Raw genomic sequence first — 18,640 nt, 5'->3', positions numbered from 1 at the left:
ACTGGTGGTCAGACTTTCCCAGGGATATATGGGCATGTCTCAGCTTGCATGGTCAGAAGTTTTGATGTTGACTTTTTGTAAGATGTTTTTGGTCTCCATTAAATGTGAAACCAAGGACCACATATGGTCCAAAATAAGAATGTCAGAATCCTTAGGCAAATGGCTTGAACGCAGGGCAGGATAATCTACAGGCAGGTGAGTGCCTGCAGCCCGACCCTCCCATCTTGAGCTGGCAGCAAGCAGCATGGGCTGCGATCCCTGGATTGAGAAGGCAGGGAGGAAAAGTCAGGGGCGTGGACAGAGAGAAGGTTTTGGGCTTCTCCTAATCTTGGGTGCTTTGAAGGGGTTGAGGATAAGACAGATCTTCCTTTTGTGCCTTGTACCTCAGAGAGGGCCAGGGAGACTCAGGCTGTGTTGATAGGTAGCCCCGTCTGCATCAGAACTGGGTAGCTGGGGTGCCTGGGTAGCGCAGTCGTTAAGCGTCAGCCTTCGGCTTAGGGCATGATCCTGGCATTCCGGGATCGAGTGCCACATCGGGTTCCTCCGCTGGGAGCCTGCTTCTTCCTCTCCCATTCCCCTGCTGTGTTCCCTCTCTCACTGGCTGTCTCTCTGTCACATAAATAAATAAAATCTTAAAAAAAAAAAAAAAAACTTAAAAAAAAAAAAGAACTGGGTAGCTGATAATTTCCTCCTTGCCATTTCTGTGCGGGAGGCAGCTGTTCTCTTGGTGTGGCTTATATTACCTTAATTACTACAACCCTTCGAAGGAGAACCCTTGAGGCATACTTACTTCATACTGTTGGAAAAGAAGCAGCTCCACAGCTGGGGTTTGAGGGCTCGGGGGGTACATATCTCCTGAAGCAGGTGGCATTTTGCAACTAGGCCCTGGTAGGGGGGTGGGAGGGTAGTAGGGGACTGTCTGCCTTGCTCCCACACGATGGTCATGTTCAAGTGAACATCTTTTCCTTCCCCTAGAGCTTACCTTAACTAAGCCTACCCTGAACGGTCTGTTAGGAGTGTGCCCCCGGGAGAGTTTGTGTCCTGATCTCATGGCTGGGGCCTGCTTCTACTGGGTGTGACAGATTCTGCAAATAGCCGATATTTTACATTCGTACGTGCCATAGGAGAGAGGAAGAGCAGATAGCAGAGATGAGGGCAGAACATGGGTGTTTACATCAGGTTCATTAGTGCCGAGGCTAGCCCCTGTCAGTGCGGCAGGCACTGACAATAACAGTTGTTCAGTATCCTTTCTTCCTACCCTCATAACTTGGAGTGTAAGGTGTCTGTTCAGTGCAAATACCAATAGCAGGTGGCTTTGCTCAGTGAACATCTTAAAGTTTACTGGCATGTAAGTGGATTTCCAGTACTCTAGAAATGCTCTTTGTCTATACCCACCAAGCAGGCACTGCTTCTGTCCCACTCCATGTAGTCTGAAGACCCTTGTTCCCCTAGCTGATGAGCCGCCTTCATGTCCACCTGTAAACACCACTGTCTTTGGGTATCTTTCACCCCAGGATCTACAGGGCTTCACAGGAGTCTGCCAGGGGGCTGCTCAGTCCCTCCATGAATCCAGTTGGGTGAGTTGAGCCTTCAGGGCCCCACTGGGAATCTGGATGTACCTCCTCCTAACCCTGGCAGAGTTCCTGGAAACAGGCCTCAGCAACCCTGGCGTGATTGTAGGCACCATACAAGCCTCCCAAGTGAGTGCCCGCGCAGGGTGGTAAAGGGAAGAAGCCGACTGGTGATGGCCTTGCAGTTCAAGCCTATAAGGTGCCTCAAAGTAGCTTTGTCTAGAAAAGGCAGGCAGTCAGGGGATTCTGTGAAGCCACTGGAGCAGCTGCTCAGGACCAGAGCTGTCGGAAGAATAGGTTGGGGTTTGTGTGCCTGGTGATGCCTGGCCCCTCACTGCCTTGCTCAGTCTGTTCTTTCTCTGTCTGAGATATCCTTGGGAAGTGACCTGGTTGGGAGTGGAGGGGTAGATACCCAGGTTCCACTGGGAAGTCCAGAGCAGAGGGTGGTTTGACAGTTGGGGCCTAAGCGACAGGTAGCTGTTCAAAATCCCTGGTGGTTCCCATGGTAGTTAATGGTGCTGGTGCTGCTGCAGAGCTCGTTTCATGTAAGAGGCCCTCTGCTTCCGGGCTATTCCCCCCTGAGCCAGCAGTGCCCTGGGCCCCGTGGCCAGCCAAGTCCTGGTCCTTTTCTGTGGGCCTCTTCCCTCAGCCACAGGGAGACCTGTATTACCATAACATATCAGGGCTGGTTGGCAGCCTTTTGAAGTGAGGCAACTCAGTCAGGCATGGAAATTATTATTCCTGGTCCTGGAGATTTCTTGTCTACAGTATCCTCTTTTCTTCTAAATACCAGCTCCCACCTCCATAGCAGAGATAAAAATTCTGGATTTAAGACTATTTTGCAGGACAAATTAAGTCTTTTGAGGTAAGAGGTTTCATCAACAGCAGAAGGGCTAGTTCTGAAACCTGAGCTTGTCAGTCTGAAAACAGAGATTCTCAAGTGTCTAATGGTATGATTGGAGGTTGGGGCCACCTCAGGGTGGAGCTGAGGGGGAACTAGTTACTGCTCAATCCCTTGCTTCCCTAATGCTGGGCAGGAGTCTGTATCTAGGTGTCCTGGAAATACTGCACCACCATGCCTGGGCCTCCTTTGGGGAAGGGTTTTGCACATGCCCATCTCTCGGAATCTGGCAGTGTGTGCAGTCACAGGCTCCTACACTACCGGGGGTCACCCATCCATTGACTTTCCCCAGAGGTTCAAAAGGAGCTCGGTGGAGACAAGGAAAAGGCAAACCCAACTCCAGAGGAGAGCTACCAAGGCCTCGGAGCTGAGGTTGCCCTTCAGTTTTGCGGGACACTGCCACCCCTTTCCTTAGCCTGATTCAGCATGGGTGACAGACCCGGTCTGTCCTATGGGAGCTTGAGGTGTAGGCGGGTAGCTCTGTTAGATATGGCAGATGCTACTTGAGCTATGTCCTAGCCAGACCTAGCTAGACTCCTTCTGGCTTTCCCGTGCATCCCCTGGCCATCCAGTATCTATTTCTTTTGGGGCAGGGAAGGAGTATGACTCGTGGAAGGCCCCTTTTATGCAGGTGCTGGCTCTGCACACCCTGGCCTTGCCCATGGTTTCAAGCTGACACCTGCTCCTATCTCAGTATAGGGTCTGGATCCCCCTGTGAGGACAGGCTCCACTTGATATCAGCCTCTGGTGTCACCAACTACCTGCGGAGCCTTTTTCTCCTGCCCTCCTTTCCTTGGCTTCCATGCTGAGCAGACTCCCAGGGTACCCTTGACCCCTTTTGCCTGGAGCTGCCAGAGGCATAGCCCTAGGGTTGTGTAGATCCTGTTTCTTGGTCCCAGGGTTCTGAGCGTTTGGGGTAGCAGCCATGTGAGTACTACGATGGGCATTCTCTGATGCCACCCCTCTGCATCTGCTGAGTGAAAAGTTCTCTTTTGCTTTCCCATTATTCATTGTCGAGCTGCTCCAGGCACTGGGTCCTATCAGATTTTTTAAAGATATTTGAGGTTTGGGGAGAAACATTTTTCTAATGCATTTCCAGGGAGGGATGGCTCTGAGTGAGTGAACATCCTTGAGAAGTAGCCCTGCCAGGAGGTCTCCCAGGACACATGTGTTTTCTCCACAGCAACCTCAGGCTCAATAAGCACCCTGGCCAAGCTAGCCTAGCACCTTCCTTCCATAGCCAGTCTCACGAGTGACATTTTGAGAGCCACCAGGCATGGTTGCTGAGCTCTGTCAAGTGCTCTGAAGGCCAAGTGGCCTCCATAGGAAACTGGGGACAAGCAAGGGTGGAGCAGGCCTGTGACTGCCATTGGTGGGCTGTTAGTTAGGAGAGATGGGTGGTCCACCCCTGCTTCCTCCCTTGGGGATAAAGGAAACAGGAAGTCTCAAGTGCCCAGGATTGATCATGAAGCTGGTGTTAGAAATAGAGAAGGAAGGGAAACTCGAGGGTGAGTACCTCCTGTGGGCTGCTGTTCCATAGTCGTTCTCCTTTAATCCTCTCATCAACCCGGAAAGAATTCAGTTGAGAGAACTCGGAGGGCCAGGTGACAGAACTGGGATTCAAACCCAAGTCTGCCTAGTCCCAAAGCCCAACAGTGACTGGGACCCATTTGTTGGGGAGAGATGGCTGGCTTGGTGGTATGGAGGCCACGGCTTAGGCTAGCTTTGTGAGGTATGGGCTGGACTCTGTATGCTGGTCAGTCATGGGCCAGGGCCAGAAGCTAATGTGCAAACACAGTACCAGCCCCCTTCCCAGATTCTGTGGTAACGTGGTAATGATGCAGAAATCTTTGTACTTGGCAGTGGGAGTCCCCTCCATTCCTAGCTCCCTGGGACTGAGGCCCCTGATATGTCCTGGCAGATGGAAGTTGCATGAGGTGAGCTCCTGGAGCAATCATGCCGGAGTCCCTGCCACCCCCATGGGAGTCTCCTTCCTCCAGGGCACTATAACCAGGGATGGTGTCTGGGAGTGCCAAGATGATGAACCATTTTCTTTCCTCAGCCACCCTCACACTTCTGTGATGGAGACTTCCCCTCTGAGTGATAATGGAAGGGGAAGTGGGTGGTGCCAGAGCATCTGAAGTGGGCACCTAGGGCCTCCTGGCCCGAATGAAGCTTGGCTTCCCCTTGCATCATTGGCATCCGATAGGTGTCTGACGTGGCAGGCTTTTCTGTGTGGGTGCCAGGCTGGCTTCCCATTTCTTCTCTCTGGGAGTGACAAGGCTTATTCTCTTTGGAGAGGGGAGAATGGTTAGTTGGGTGGTATTTCTGTCAGAGTGTTGTCCCCGCTGTGCAGTCCCAGCCATCCTCTGACTCGGAACCACCTGGACCTGACTTCCTACAGGGCCTGACCCAAGCAGCTGTGCCCTCTTGTTTCCTTTCCTCTCAGACAGCTGACTTTAGCCCTATGGTAAGGGTGACAGCTCTCCTTTCTGGGCATATCATTCCAGCTTTGCACCAGGCACACCCAGAGGGGGTGATTGTTCCTGCTACCAACTTAGAAAGTGCTGACTTTGGCTGCAGGGGTTCTGTTTCCAGTTCTCTTCTGAAGCAGAGGGTGGTGGGGCTAGAGGGGAGGCTTTCCCAGGCAGAGTTGCAGTAGTCACCATAGCTGCTGGACCCTCTTAATGGGAAAGGGGACTTAGAACCATGGATTCTTCCAGAGCTGGCAAAGATATTTGTATCAGCTGCCTTGTTTCGTGGAAGAGGAAACAGACTCAGAGACTGTGAATGACTTATCCAGGTGTAGAGCCAGGTCCACAGCCTGTCTGCAGGCCTCTTTCCAGGGCCCAGAAGTGGCTTCACCATTAATCTGTATAAGTGGGGACAAGATGCAGGCAGACAGCTCTAATTGCTTTTCTTAAAAAGAAAAATGGCAGCAACAAAACTCACAGTCAAGACCAGGATTGTCCATCGGCAGTGTGTTACAAAGTGGTCTGACCATTGGCAATCTTGTACTTCAGGCTTCTTGCCAGACCTTGATCACGTTTCCCTTTTTACTTCAACAGACATTTCTTGGGGCTCCTGGGTGGCTCAGTCGTTAAGTGTCTGCCTTCAGCTCAGGTCATGATTCCAGGGCCCTGGGATCGAGCCCCGCATCGGGCTCCCTGCTCAGTGGGAAGCCTGCTTCTCCCTCTCCCACTCCCCCTGCTTGTGTTCCCTCTCTCGCTGTGTCTCTCTGTGTCAAGTAAATAAAATCTTAAAACAAAACAAAAACAGACATTTCTTGAACACCTACTGTGGACCAGGTGTTATGCAAGGTGAACAAAAAGATGCTTACATGTGGCCCCTTTAGCCAGAGAACTTTGGTTGCTTCAAGGGAGAGAAACCCATCTCTAACCAGCTTGGTCAACCAGAGCTCAGGCAGGGTAAAGAGAAGAGTAAGGTCTCATGGACTGAAATGCTGACACTTTCTTTCTCTGCCGCTTGCACCTGCTTTGTGCTTATTAGCTTTCGTCTGTCAGGCTGGCCTTCAACACAAGATTGGAACAGTGGCAGCACAGAGCTTTGAGACCCAGTCTCCTCCCAGCATCCTTGTAGAAAAATTTCAGGAAGATCTATTATTGATCTAAGGTGGTAGGAGGCTTTGTGCCCAGTCCCTTCTTAAAGTTGATGGAATTCAGCCAGATACGAGTAGAAAGTAGTATTGGTCAGGTCAGCTAAGCCTAGGGTCCAAAAACCTTGTAGGGGTTACCTCAAGTTTTTTTAAATGGAGCCCAGGCTTTGAGGAACTTAAGTGTTCTGCTTTCAGAGCATCTTGCTTTTTCCTGAGATTGGATTGGGGGCCACCTCAAGGAGGAAGTAGTAGCTTCACCCTTATGGGTACCTGCTTGGTGCTCACCTGAGTGCCCCTCAAAGGAAAGGAGAACTGAGCTTCTGAGAGTGTTATCTACAAGACCATGAACTTTCCTGTAGCCTCTCAGTGCCTCAGTTTCCTCAATCTTCAGATGGGACTTGTCGTACCTGCTGATTGTTTTGGAGACTCAGTGTTTCTTATAAGTAAACCTTAGGGCTATTTGACAGCACTGTCCACTTGCTCCCCCCTCCCTTGGTAGAGAAGGGAACCAAGATCCAAGGAGGCAAGTGACTGCCCAGGGCCTGCCATCTTGGAAGGACAAGGCTGTATCCAGGACCAGACTGCAGAAGCCTTCAGGCCACACTTCTGCCCTGGCACCCAGGGCTACAGTGTCTGTTCCTAACAGAGGCCACATGCCCTCCGTAGGACCCTAGCTTGAGACTGACAACGGACTCTCCACAGAATGTGCAACTGCAGTTAGGCTGTGGCCTTACGGTTTTTCTTCTCAAGAACAGCAGTGGTAGTACCAGCTCCTCTCTGCTGTACAGCCTCTCAAGGCCTGGGGAGAAGATTCATTGTGGGTGGGGCAACTTAATCCATTTAGAGTAACTTTGTGCCCTTTAACATCTCCTCATCTATTTTGGGCTTCTAGTGCCTTTCTCTGTGTTTGTTCTGCCCTTTCTAGTCTTTGACTGGCCTGAATTTTTCTCTCAAAGGAAAAACAGAAAGCCATTGTATCAGGGCAACACAGTAGGAAAATCCTCCAGCGACTTCATTTTAAATTTTCTGTCTACACCACTGTTTGTTTAGTGAGTGTTCCCCATCACAGCCTTGAGCATCTGGGATGAGCCACAGTCTTTCACTGGCCTTGTATAGCCACCCACCTGCTCAAACTTAACCTGTCTGAAAGGCCTACTTCTTCTCTTAGTAGGTGGTACCACCATCCCCCCATGTGTCCAGGACAGAAACCTGGGAGGCATCCTTGTGTGCTCTCAAACCAGCAGCACGCACATCCAGTGAGTCCTGTTGACTCTGCTCCGAGTCTTTTTGTAAGTCTCTCTTGAGTCTTTGTAAGTCTCTCTCGGCTCCAGCCCCACTGGCCATCTTTTCCCTTTTCTCAGATATGCTGAGCTCATTCCCTTTACCCCCAAAGTTCTTTTTCTGATTTTCTCATTAAGCACATATATCTGCTTAGGGTTCACGCCTTGGTGGGGACTAACTTGACTACTCTATTCCCATCTCCACTCCCGTTTCTAGCCCATCACCTGGCTTTGTATTCTTCAGGGCACGTTTTATCTACCCAGGTGTTTTCTTGTTTGCTTTTTGGTTTACTTGTATATTATGTTTTCTCTGCTGCTTGCACACCTCCCACCACCCCCAGTTTATCAGCCCCATGGAGTAGGCAGGACTTTGTTAACTAATTGGCTAACTAAGTGGATTGGTTGCTTGTCCTTTCCAGAGGATGGGAAGGTAGCACGGTGGCCCCAAACCAAGCCACTGCCACAGCCACTGATACTAAACGAAGTGTTTAACATTCCATTTTTCACCCCAAGCTAGCTTTCACATACATACGTATGCACCTTCTATATACATACAGGCTCTTAATTGTGTTTGGAAAAAAACATTGGTTATAAAATGATAGATAGCTTCAATTGAAGATACATTATAGCTCTGCGTTTTTCTTGCGAAAGCTTTTTAACTTCATAGCGCTCTGATGAGCAGGAGACAAGGAGCTGAGATGTTATTTTCTGCACTGATCATTCCAGATCTCAGCAGGGTGGCGTTCTTTTCGGAGGCTCTAGGGGGGAAAATCTGTTTCCTTGCCTTTTCTGGCTTCTGGTGTCCACCTGCATTTCTTAACTTGTGTCCCCATGTCTCCATCTTCAAAGCCAGCAGTGTAGCATCTAACAATCTCTTTCACATCGGCTTTTCTGAGTAGACCCTCTTGCAAGGACCCTTGTGATTGCATCGTCTCCCCATCCAGATAATCCAGGACAATCCAGTCTCCCATTTTAAGGGCCTTAATCACTTCTGCAAAATCTTTTTTACCATGTAAGATAGTGTATTCGCAGCTTGTGGGATTAGAACATGGAAATCTTTGGGAAGCCTTATTCATTGTACCACAGGGACTATGAATTTTCTTCCTTTGGGTAAATCTGTATAATTGTTAAATCATTTGGGAATTGAAAACAAAAACAGGAAAACTTACCTATTTTCCAGACACCCTGAGGTGATGGTGATTCTTGAATTGATTCTAAGTGAATACTTTTTTTTTTAATTGAGCTCTTCAGTTTTTTAAAATTTAAAATCCATATTTATAGCTTTTTGGTAGTTTTGTCAAAATAATTACATAGTTTATTTTTGAAGAAAAGCATTCAAAATACTTAAATTTTCTATTTTAGGCCTTTGGAAATGTAAGCCTCTGTTGTTTTGGTGATAGTTATTGAGCTCCCATACATGGAGACAAAAATATCTCCCAAAGACGCTTGAGTCATTGGCTTAACCATTAAGGAAATAGTTCTGGGTGATTTCACTACTTTTGATAAATCAAATGACCACATTAAAAAAAAAAAGATATATTTACTTATTTTAGAGAGAGAGTGCATGGAAGGGAGGGGCAAAGGGGGAGGGAGAGGGAGAGAATCCCAAGCAGACTCCCTTCTGATTGTGGAGGCCAACTTGGAGCTTGATCTCATGACCCTGAGATCATGACTCCAGCTGAAACCAGAAATCAAGAGTCAGATGCTCAGCCAGCTGAGCCACCCAGGCGCCTCCAAATGGCCACATTTTTATTAGAATTTCTAGAGTACCTACTGCTTCGGTCTGAGAAAGCTAAAACAAAGAAAATCTTCTAGTTCAAGTTTTCTACCTTCTAGACAGTAAAATCTGCATACAAAATCTGCCCTGCAGGGTCATCCTTGTGTGAGAGAAAAATGGACTAGGACTGATCATTGCACATGAACACACAGACGTGTGTGTGTGTATGTGTGTGTGTGTGTGTGTGTGTGTACACACATATGTGTACCACCTCTCAGATTCCTGACTTGCTGGCCTGGAGGAACTGGTGATGAGATCATATGGCCCCTGCCCCAAGGAGATCCTGTCTTGGCCAGAGGATAGACAGGGGCATTCCCAGGGACAGTGACTGGTGACTTGAAAGGGTCAGTAGGAATCAGAATTGAACAGGGATGTGAGCAGTATGCTGGGAGGGACCAAATAATGTTATGGAAAACTTCAGGGGGCAAGAGTTAGGGTTGGATCATGATGCACTGGCACAAAGGGAGGACCCAATAGGCATCAACAGCTGTGGGCATAGGTCCGAGAGGGCCCATAGGACAGCAAGCTGCTCTCCCTAAGGATTCTTTGGGGAGGGCTACAATGGGCAGTGGCTTTCCTCTGTTCCCCCAACAACCACATGGCCTCAGGAGGTGGTGAGTGGTGGGCTTGGCTTTAGGGAAAGCTTTGCTGTTCACACAGCATTGAGGAGAGCCGCACCTCTGTCCCTGGCACCCCACGCCCCTGGAGCAGAAGTTTGGGTTTCTAGCATCTGTAAGGAACTATAGCAGAACAGCCTGTCCTGGGGAATTCCATTCTGAGAACTTAGGCCCGTGGCCCAACGTAAAGTGCTCCTGTATTTTTGTCTGGATCATATGTATGTTCTTTGTATGCAAAAAGTGTGACTTCCTGCTTAGGAGCCCTTTTCCAGTGGGCACTGGGTGGAAATGTGTGTTCTGGACCATTGGCCGTGGCTGCCTGGTGAGGTGGGAAGGTGGGGACACCCTGGAGAGCAGAGACCGGCAGCCGCAGCCTTCAGGCAGGAGACACCCGTGCCTGTGTCTTCTTCTAGGGCTGAGGCCTGGGCCTGGGCCTTCCCCCATTTCTGGCCTGGAGGCCCCCTGACTCACTGTAAGTCAGAGATCCAAGGTCCACTGCTCCCTAAAACCAGTGCATGTAACCACTCTATTCTGGTGATGGGTCAGGGGCTTGGGGACGGTTTTATTGCCCAGGTGCTTACCACCGCAAATGAGACAGGACCCATGACAGGAAAGATGTGGGTTTTGGAATCTGAAGGTTTGGGTGCAAATCCCAGCTCAGCCATTTCTCAGCTTTGTGGGCTGGTGAGCAAGGCCCCCAGTCTCTTGATGAGGTGGAAGTGGCAGTACGTGTTGTGCCAAATACTCAGGGTTATTGTGGCATTCTCCTCACCGGTTGCCACAGTGTGATCAGTTACTGTGTTGCTTATGGGAAGCGCCCATGGTCCATCTGAAGGATCCAGGGAGGACTGCCGTGACTGGTGTGACGTGTGGTTGTGGATCCTGAGGCAGGGGAAGCTGGTGGGCAGGCCTGAGGCCACCGAGCACAATCTGAGCCAGACCTGGAGGGATGATTGTCACTCTGGTCGTCACTGCCGTTCAGCTGGACCCCCTTCATTTGTGGGCTTCTGTAGACCAGAGGAGCAGCTGCTGCTGCAGCTACTGCTGCGGAGCCATAGGGCCTCCTGTGTGGAGGCCTGAGGAGAGGCATTGCCTATGGTAGCCTCATCAGCCTACCTCCCGGGGCAGGAATGGGCATCGCTGTGCCCCAGAAGAGCCCTTCCCTGAGGTCAAATGATCTGTGTACCCACCAGCAGTGGAAAGTCCCCTCCCACTTCTGGGCCTGAGGGGGTTAGAAGTTGGGTGGATGCTCAGATTAGCACCTGATCTCCTGAGCCAGGCAGTTCCAGTGTCTCTGGAGAACGGGAAAGGTGGGAACAGAGCCTGGCTCCAGGCCTTGGGCCTTCTAAAGCCAGCCCTGGGGAGTTCTCAAGATAGTTTCCTTGTGATGTGGTAGAAAGCTATTGGGTGGGGAGCAGCAGGTCTCTGGGTCCTATACTCAGTAGTGAGAGCCATTCAACTTTGACCTGTTCCCCACTATGGGTTCCGGGGAAGCTTTGTTTAACCAGAGGGTTCCTGGCTGAAAAGACATGAAAGCTCAGGGTCCACAAGTCTTGGGATGTCTAATGTGATTAGGAGGGGGCAACTTGCCCTTGAGCCCAGCAGTCCAAATGCAGGGCAGAGTTTGGGCACCAGGGTCTGGTCAATTCCACCTCTCCAGTCATGCCCTCTGTCTCCCTTGTCAACCACTGTCCTTGTCATCCATCTGCCTCACCCCCATACCTCTGCTTACAGCCTGCCCACACCCCCCTGCCCTTGCCCTACCCCCTCCCTCCCCCACCACACACATATATACACACACTGAAAATGTTTAAACTCTGCCTTTCTGGAGAGAGCTTCCCTCCCAGGGTAGAACTTCTACCCATGCCACTTGGGAAGGGAGGGTGTGTTTAAGCATGTTCATATGGGCATGCTGCTCAGACCCCAAGGAGGCAGCAGAGGCTGGGAAAGTTATTTGAAGGGGCTGCTTTGGGGAGTAGACCTGCTTGCCAGCCTGTCCTGGCTTGCCATGGCCCTGTGGGCTCTACTCCCCCCTTTTTTTTTTTTTTAAAGATTTTATTTATTTATTTGACAGAGACAGCCAGTGAGAGAGGGAACACAAGCAGGGGGAGCGGGAGAGGGAGAAGCAGGCTCCTAGCAGAGGAGCCTGATGTGGGGCTCGATCCCAGAACACCTGGATCACGCCCTGAGCCAAAGGCAGACGCTTACCGACTGCGCCACCCAGGCGCCCCTCTGTGGGCTCTACTCCTATTCCTTAGCCAAGCAGGCAGGCAGGCCCCTCTGCAGTTCACACCCTCTGGTCTCATCTGTGCTCATGCCTTTACCTTCCCAGAATGACCTTTTTCACTCTTTTCCCTTTATAAAACTGTGGTATACTTCAGAAGTTATTTTTGCTCTCACTAGTTCTATTCAGCATTGTATTGGAGGCCCTAGTCAGTGCAGTAAGGCAGGAAAAAGAAATAGAAGACATGCAGAGTAGATAGGAAGAATGCAGCTGTCTTTATTTTCAGACAATGTATTTAAAAATCCCAAAGAATCTTCATAAATGCTACCAGAACTAATTGTTGAGTTTAACAAAGGTTGCAGGACACCAGGTGAATATATAAAAAGTCAAATATATGTGTGTATATGTTTAATAGCTTTATCGAGATAAGATTTACATGCCATAAAAACCACTCATCTAAAGTATACAAATCAGTGGTTTTTAGCATGTTCACAATTGTGCAACCATCATCTTAATCTAATTTTAGAACATTTTGTCACTCCAAAAGAAACCTTGATCCTACACCTTACCCCAAAATCCAAGAAACAAATGGAAAGTAAAATTTTTAAATAACACCTAGAATAGCATGAAAAGTAGAGATAAATTTGTCAAAACATTGTTGAGAGAAATTAAAGAACTAAATAAAAGGAGAGATTTGCCATGTTCAGAAATTGAAATAAATAATCAGTATTATTAAGCTATCTGTTCTCTCCAAATTGATCTATAGATTCAAACCAGTCCCAAACAAAATCCCAGCAGACCTTCAAAAAATACTGTTAAGAAAATGAAAAGACATACCACAACCTGGGAGAAAATATTTATAAAACACATAAAAGGATTTGTATTCAAATTATGTCTAGAATCCTTACAGCTTAATAAGATACACAACCCAATTTTTAAAACTGGTTAAAGGGGCTCCTGGGTGGCTCAGTCGGTTAAGCGTCTGCCTTCAGCTCAGGTTGTGATCCCGGGGTCCTGGGATTGAGCCCTGCTGCTGGTTCCCTGCTCAGCAGGGAGTCTGCTTCTGCTTCTCCTTCTGCCCCCCCCCCGTTTTTTCATAAATAAATAAAATCTTTTTTAAAAACCTGGTTTAAAAAAAAAAACCTGGTTAAAGATTTGGATAGTTCAATAATTTTCTAATAAATTGATGGTTCAGTATATGAAAAGATGCTCAAAAGATCCTTGGTTATTGGGGAAATGCAAATTAAAGCTGCAATGACATTAAAACTACTGATACCTACTAAAATGGCTGAAAGAAAAAGAAAAAAAAACCCAAACATCTGACCATACCAAATGTTGGTGAGAAAGTGGACCTTATACATTGCTGTGAGAATGCAAATAGTACAGCCACTTTGGAAAACAGTTTGGCAGTTCGTTATCAAGTTAAACATATACTTATCTTATGAGCCAGCAATACCACCTCTAAATATTTACCCAAAAAAAATGAAAACATACGTCCACGCAAAGGCCTGCATGCAAATATTTATTGGCTTTATTCACAATAGCCAAAAATTGAAACAACTCAAATGTCATTAGCTAGTGAATGTATATAAACTCTGGCATATCCGTATAATGGAGTACTACGTCAGCAATAAAAAGAAACAAAATACTGGTACACCTGAACAATGTGGATGGATCTCAAATGTGTGAAAGAATTCAGACACAAGACGCTCTATATTCTGTGATTTCATTTATATAACATCCTGGAAAAGGTGAAACCTTAGGAACAAATCAGATCATGTTGCCAGGGACTGGTGGTGGGTGGAGTGGGGCTGACCTCAAAGAGGCATGAGGGAACTTATTGTAACAGTGGAAATTTCTATATCTTGATCATGGTGGTAACATTTGTTAAAACTTGTTGAACTGTCAATTAAAAAGGGAGAATCTTATTACATGTAAATTATACTTCAATTAAAGAACATGTTTAAAAACCCCTCAAAGGTCAGTTTAAGCTCCCTCTCCTTCATGATGCTTTCCCTAACCACTTCCTTGTCGCACGCATGGCCTTCTGGTAGGTCCCTTCCAGGTCACTCATGGTTTTGGTTCTTGTTAACCACAGCTTGGGCCCCTTGATTGCTTCACCTACTCAGGTGTGGCGATCTGCTGGCCTCATTGCTCCTTTGGCATAGCCAGACCCTGTCCACAGCCAGCTGACTGATGTGGTAGCAGGCTGGGGAGAGGGGCTCAGACTCAGACAGTGACTCTGGCTGTCTCAAGTAGCTCTACTCACCTGTGCTCTTCTTTTCCTCCACAGGTTGGGATAAACATTCCTATGGTTATCATGGTGATGATGGGCACTCATTCTGTTCCTCTGGAACTGGCCAGCCCTACGGTCCCACGTTCACCACGGGAGACGTGATTGGCTGCTGTGTCAACCTCATCAACAGCACCTGCTTCTACACCAAGAATGGCCACAGCCTTGGTGGGTGCCTAGGGGACCTTAGAGGGTGTGCCCTATGGAGCCAGTTTGATTGGTGAGAGGCCCACAGGCATGCTTGAAAGCCAAAGCAGTGTCACTGATCCTCTGCCAAGCTCTGGGGAACTTCAGCCATTTCTAGGCATTGGAGTCCTGCAAAGGGAAGGGAAGGTAGCAGAGATGGTTCCTTTGTTAATCCATCCATTTAGCAGCATTTATCAAGCCCAGGGTCAGTGCTGAGAAAAGAGCAACGTCATGGTCATGGCCCTGGCCTGTGTGACACTTGTTGGAGCAGGATTTGGCGTTGGTGAGAAGTACATACCTGCCATTGTGGCCTGGGCCCTGACTTTGGCTGGCCCTTCCAAATGCAAGATGCTAGTTGCTGTGGAGCAACAGGAGGTCTGCTGTAGTATAGGAGGTAAACAGACAGGCTGGAGTCAGATGGGGCCAGGTCTTTTCACTGGTTAACAGATAGCAACCTGGACAGAGTTCTATTTAAAAAGGTCCTCTGAGGGGCGCCTGGGTTGCGCAGTCGTTAAGCGTCTGCCTTCAGCTCAGGGCGTGATCCCAGTGTTCTGGGATCGAGCCCCACATCAGGCTTCTCTGCTAGGAGCCTGCTTCTTCCTCTCCCACTCCCCCTGTTTGTGTTCCCTCTCTCGCTGGCTGTCTCTTTCTGTCAAATAAATACATAAGATCTTTAAAAAAAAAAAAAAAAGGTCCTTTGATGTAACTGCAAAGGAGGGACTGGCGTGAGGGCCTGGGGAAGAGGCAGATAGCCTGGGGCGAGGCTGTAGTGATTGGTACAGGGCTTGGGGAACAAGCCTGACAAAGGCCAGGGTGGCCCACCAGGGTTTTGTGACACATGGGGTGCACTAGCAAGAATGGAGGATGGGAAAGTGGCTGGATAGTGGTGCTGTTAACCAGGATCAGGAACCCCGGGAGGAGCAGCAGTCAGTGGAGGGTGATGGGGGCCCTGAAGGATCTCTTGGAAGAGCAACCCTGTACATGTGGAGAGATTTAGGATAAGAGCCTGGGAGATAAGGAGATGTTGGCTATTGTGATGCCTTGCCCTACTGGGGCTGACTGTTACTTGGCTCTTGAGTGAGAGGAGCCCTTGACCAAAATGTCTCTGAGGTAGTGTAACTGCTGGGCCTGCCTGTTTGGGTTTGCAGAGGTCTCTGATCTGGTAGAACCCTACCAGCTAGGCTGGCCACAGGCCTTTCCAGAAAAGGGAATTGGACATTTTACTTAGAACCTAACTTCTAGGAGGCCTGCATCCCCTGGCTTGAGGGGCAGTAAGAAGGTGGTTGTCATTCCCCACAGAGGTGACTTCTTTGTGGGTTTGCCATGAGATGAGCCTGGGCTGAATTAGGGTACATGAGTGGAAATCGGGTTTGCTGGTGGCTGGGGCTGAGAGGCCAGGAGTCAGCATTCCTCAACAGGACAGTCAGCTGCCATAGCCCACAGCGGGCAGCCAAGAGCATGGCATAAACACTGTGGAGGTGACTCAGGTGCACATCCGGAGAAATCCTCCTTTGAAATCCGTAGCCACCCAGCTGTAGTTGCTGGCATCCAGCTGGTGAGCTGGCAGCTAGGGGCAAGGTCTCAAGATGGCTTCTTGCACCCCACTTTGCTCTCTGACTCCAGCTATTTCCTGGCTCTTTTTCTGCTGTCAGAGTCCCAGGGGCCTCTGTTGTGGATTCTCACTCTTCACCCACGCCCCCATTCACCTGTCCCAGTCTCGGTCCTTCCCCTCTGCTTGGGATACCTGCCCTCATCACATCCCTGCATGTTGTCCACATTTACCTGGAGCACAGCACCTGCCATGGGATGAAGTTTGAGGCATACCCTGCTGTCCTCTCTGCACCTTCATCTCCTCGTCTGGGCCCTGTGGGCATGCCAAGCCCCTGAGCTCTTTGTCAGTCAGGTCCCTAGGTCCATAAGGAGCTCTCAGCCACCTTAATGTCAGCCCAAACCTTTACATTGTTTTTAAACTCTTATCTTCCCTATTTCATATATTTTATAGACCTCATGCAAGACCTCACTCATTTAGGAGGATATCGCTTCTTTTTCCAGCCTGTCAGGATCTTCTGTGATCTTGCTTGTTCTTTCTCAAATATTTAATAGCCTTGTCAGCACTGTATTAACCTAAAATTTGATAAACATGTTTATGTATGTTTTCACCAAGGTCTTGATAAAAAATATTGGAAGAGGACAAGGCTTAGATCTGAGTCCTTCAGAATATAGCTATTTCAGAATCACTTTGTTATGTTAGTTTGAAACTTGTTTTTCTGTCTTCTCCACAAGGATATTACTGAGACCTTACTGAAAAATGTATATGGCCTGTCCCCTGCATTTTCTAGATCACAAAATTTAAAGGAAAGGCAATGAACTTGAATTGATAGACTACTTGGTGAATCTTCTAATGACCCTGTTTCCTTTCCACAAGCCAGCTCATCAATAATGTGCTTCAGAATCTCACCTGGGATCGGTCACTGCTCAGACCCCGAACCCTAACCCTCTCCCCTTTAGAGAAGCAGAATGATGTTTCCTACCTCTGACCCCTCCCCCCCCATGCTTTGCTCCATCGTTCCTCTGTCACGGCACTTGCCCTTGCATCAGTGGTCAGTTGTCTGTGTAATTTTTAGTTGCGTGGAGCCAGCAGCACTTTGAGGGCCTGGCTCCTGAGAGATCTTAGCAGATAGTTAATGGAAGGATGAATGGGTGAATGAATGGAGATAGGAAACTGATATCTCACTTACAAGTGGTCCATGCATTTGCAGAGGCATTTTTATACACCCCTGTGCTCTTACAGGCTTTATACCCTCGGCCTCATTAACCCCTGACCTATGTCTCTTTGGCTCAGAGCACTTTTTATCAGCAGGTTTGAATGTTCTGTTTGCATCCTGGATCTTTGCCTGACCTTTTTCCCAGATCTCACCACTACATTGGCCTTGCAGAAGCTCCCAGAGACCTACAGGGCTGGGGCAGCAGTGTTGCCCTTGTCCGGTGCAATAGGGGGTGGAGTAGCCTCTTTCCTCATCTTCCTGGAAGCACCTCAAGGCCTTGTCCTTCCCAAGTGCCATTGTGAGGTAGAGCTGGGCAAGCCAGGGTAGGTCTTCCCCTGCCCAGAAGTGTGGCAGTTTCCTCACCCTGTGGCACAACTGCAGCGAGCTTGTACCAAGACTTCACAGTTTTTGAAGCAGTTTTTATAGAGTATCGCAGTTTCTCCTTTCTTTCTTGAAGTGTCAGGATTAGTGTTACCCCCTTATTTCAGATGGGCTTGGAAAGGCTGGGTCAGTTGCCAAGGTCTCACTGTAGATAACTGATGGAGCCTGGACCTTCTTCTTCCAGGGCCCGTGGGTCTTCTCCGTGAGCTTGGAGTAATGCAGCAGCAGCAGCCTGGCCACACTGAGATCCACAAGGGCAGCTCCTGTACAGACCTGGAGGGTGGACACTGAGGTCTTCTCATGGATGCAGAGGGGCTTCCAGCTTCCATTCTGCCAGCTCCATGCCTGCTACTCTGCATGTGGGGCTGAGAAGTGGCTTCAGGCAGGCAGATCATGGGATTTATGCACTTCCCTCACTAAGGAGCAAAATAGCCTGGCAAAGAATGTAAACAGTTTCTCTGCACCTTGTGTTTGTTTGTTTAAAGATTTTATTTATTTGACAGAGAGAGACAGCCAGCAAGAGAGGGAACACAAGCAGGGGGAGTGGGAGAGGGAGATGCAGGCTCCTAGCTGAGGAGCCTGATGTGGGGCTCGATCCCAGAATGCTGGGATCATGCCCTGAGCCAAAGGCAGACGCTTAACGACCGTGCCACCCAGGCGCCCCTGCACCTTGGTTTTTTAATCTGTAAACTAGTAAACTAGTTGTTCAAGACGGTATACGCCTTCCAGGGTTGTTCTAAGGATTAAATAGTTCCTTGGGAGGCCCTGAGTCCAGGGCCCAGCACAGAGCAAGCACATGGTACATGCTGGCTCCCAGACAGGATTCCGGTCCCAGGTTCACTGAGAGACCTGTCAAACCCTCACCTATTTTTCTCTCTTGCTGGGTTTCAGTTTCTCTTCTGTGTAGGAGTTAGGGGAGCAGACTGGGATCTCTAAGGAGTGGCTTGGAAACTTCCCAATCCAAAAGCTCAGGAGCTTCTAGAAGATAGAAGAAATTTTCTTAAAAATGGGAGGGCTGTGGGTCCTTGG

At 48.8% G+C, this 18,640-nt stretch overlaps 1 protein-coding gene across 1 annotated transcript in view; it reads left to right on the top strand.

Moving 5' to 3' along the window:
- The window catches only part of RANBP10 (RAN binding protein 10), a 66,046-nt gene that overhangs the window by 33,795 nt on the left and 13,611 nt on the right, over positions 1 to 18,640 (top strand). Inside the window, exon 4 of the mRNA XM_026495035.4 lies at positions 14,280 to 14,447. Coding sequence (XP_026350820.1) covers positions 14,280 to 14,447 — 168 coding nt within the window. The remainder of the gene's footprint in view (positions 1 to 14,279; positions 14,448 to 18,640) is intronic.

This window comes from Ursus arctos, unplaced genomic scaffold (assembly GCF_023065955.2).
Source record: "Ursus arctos isolate Adak ecotype North America unplaced genomic scaffold, UrsArc2.0 scaffold_19, whole genome shotgun sequence".
NCBI lineage: Eukaryota > Metazoa > Chordata > Mammalia > Carnivora > Ursidae > Ursus > Ursus arctos.
Note: the sequence above shows the minus strand (reverse complement) of the source record. Positions and strands in the feature narration are given on the sequence as shown.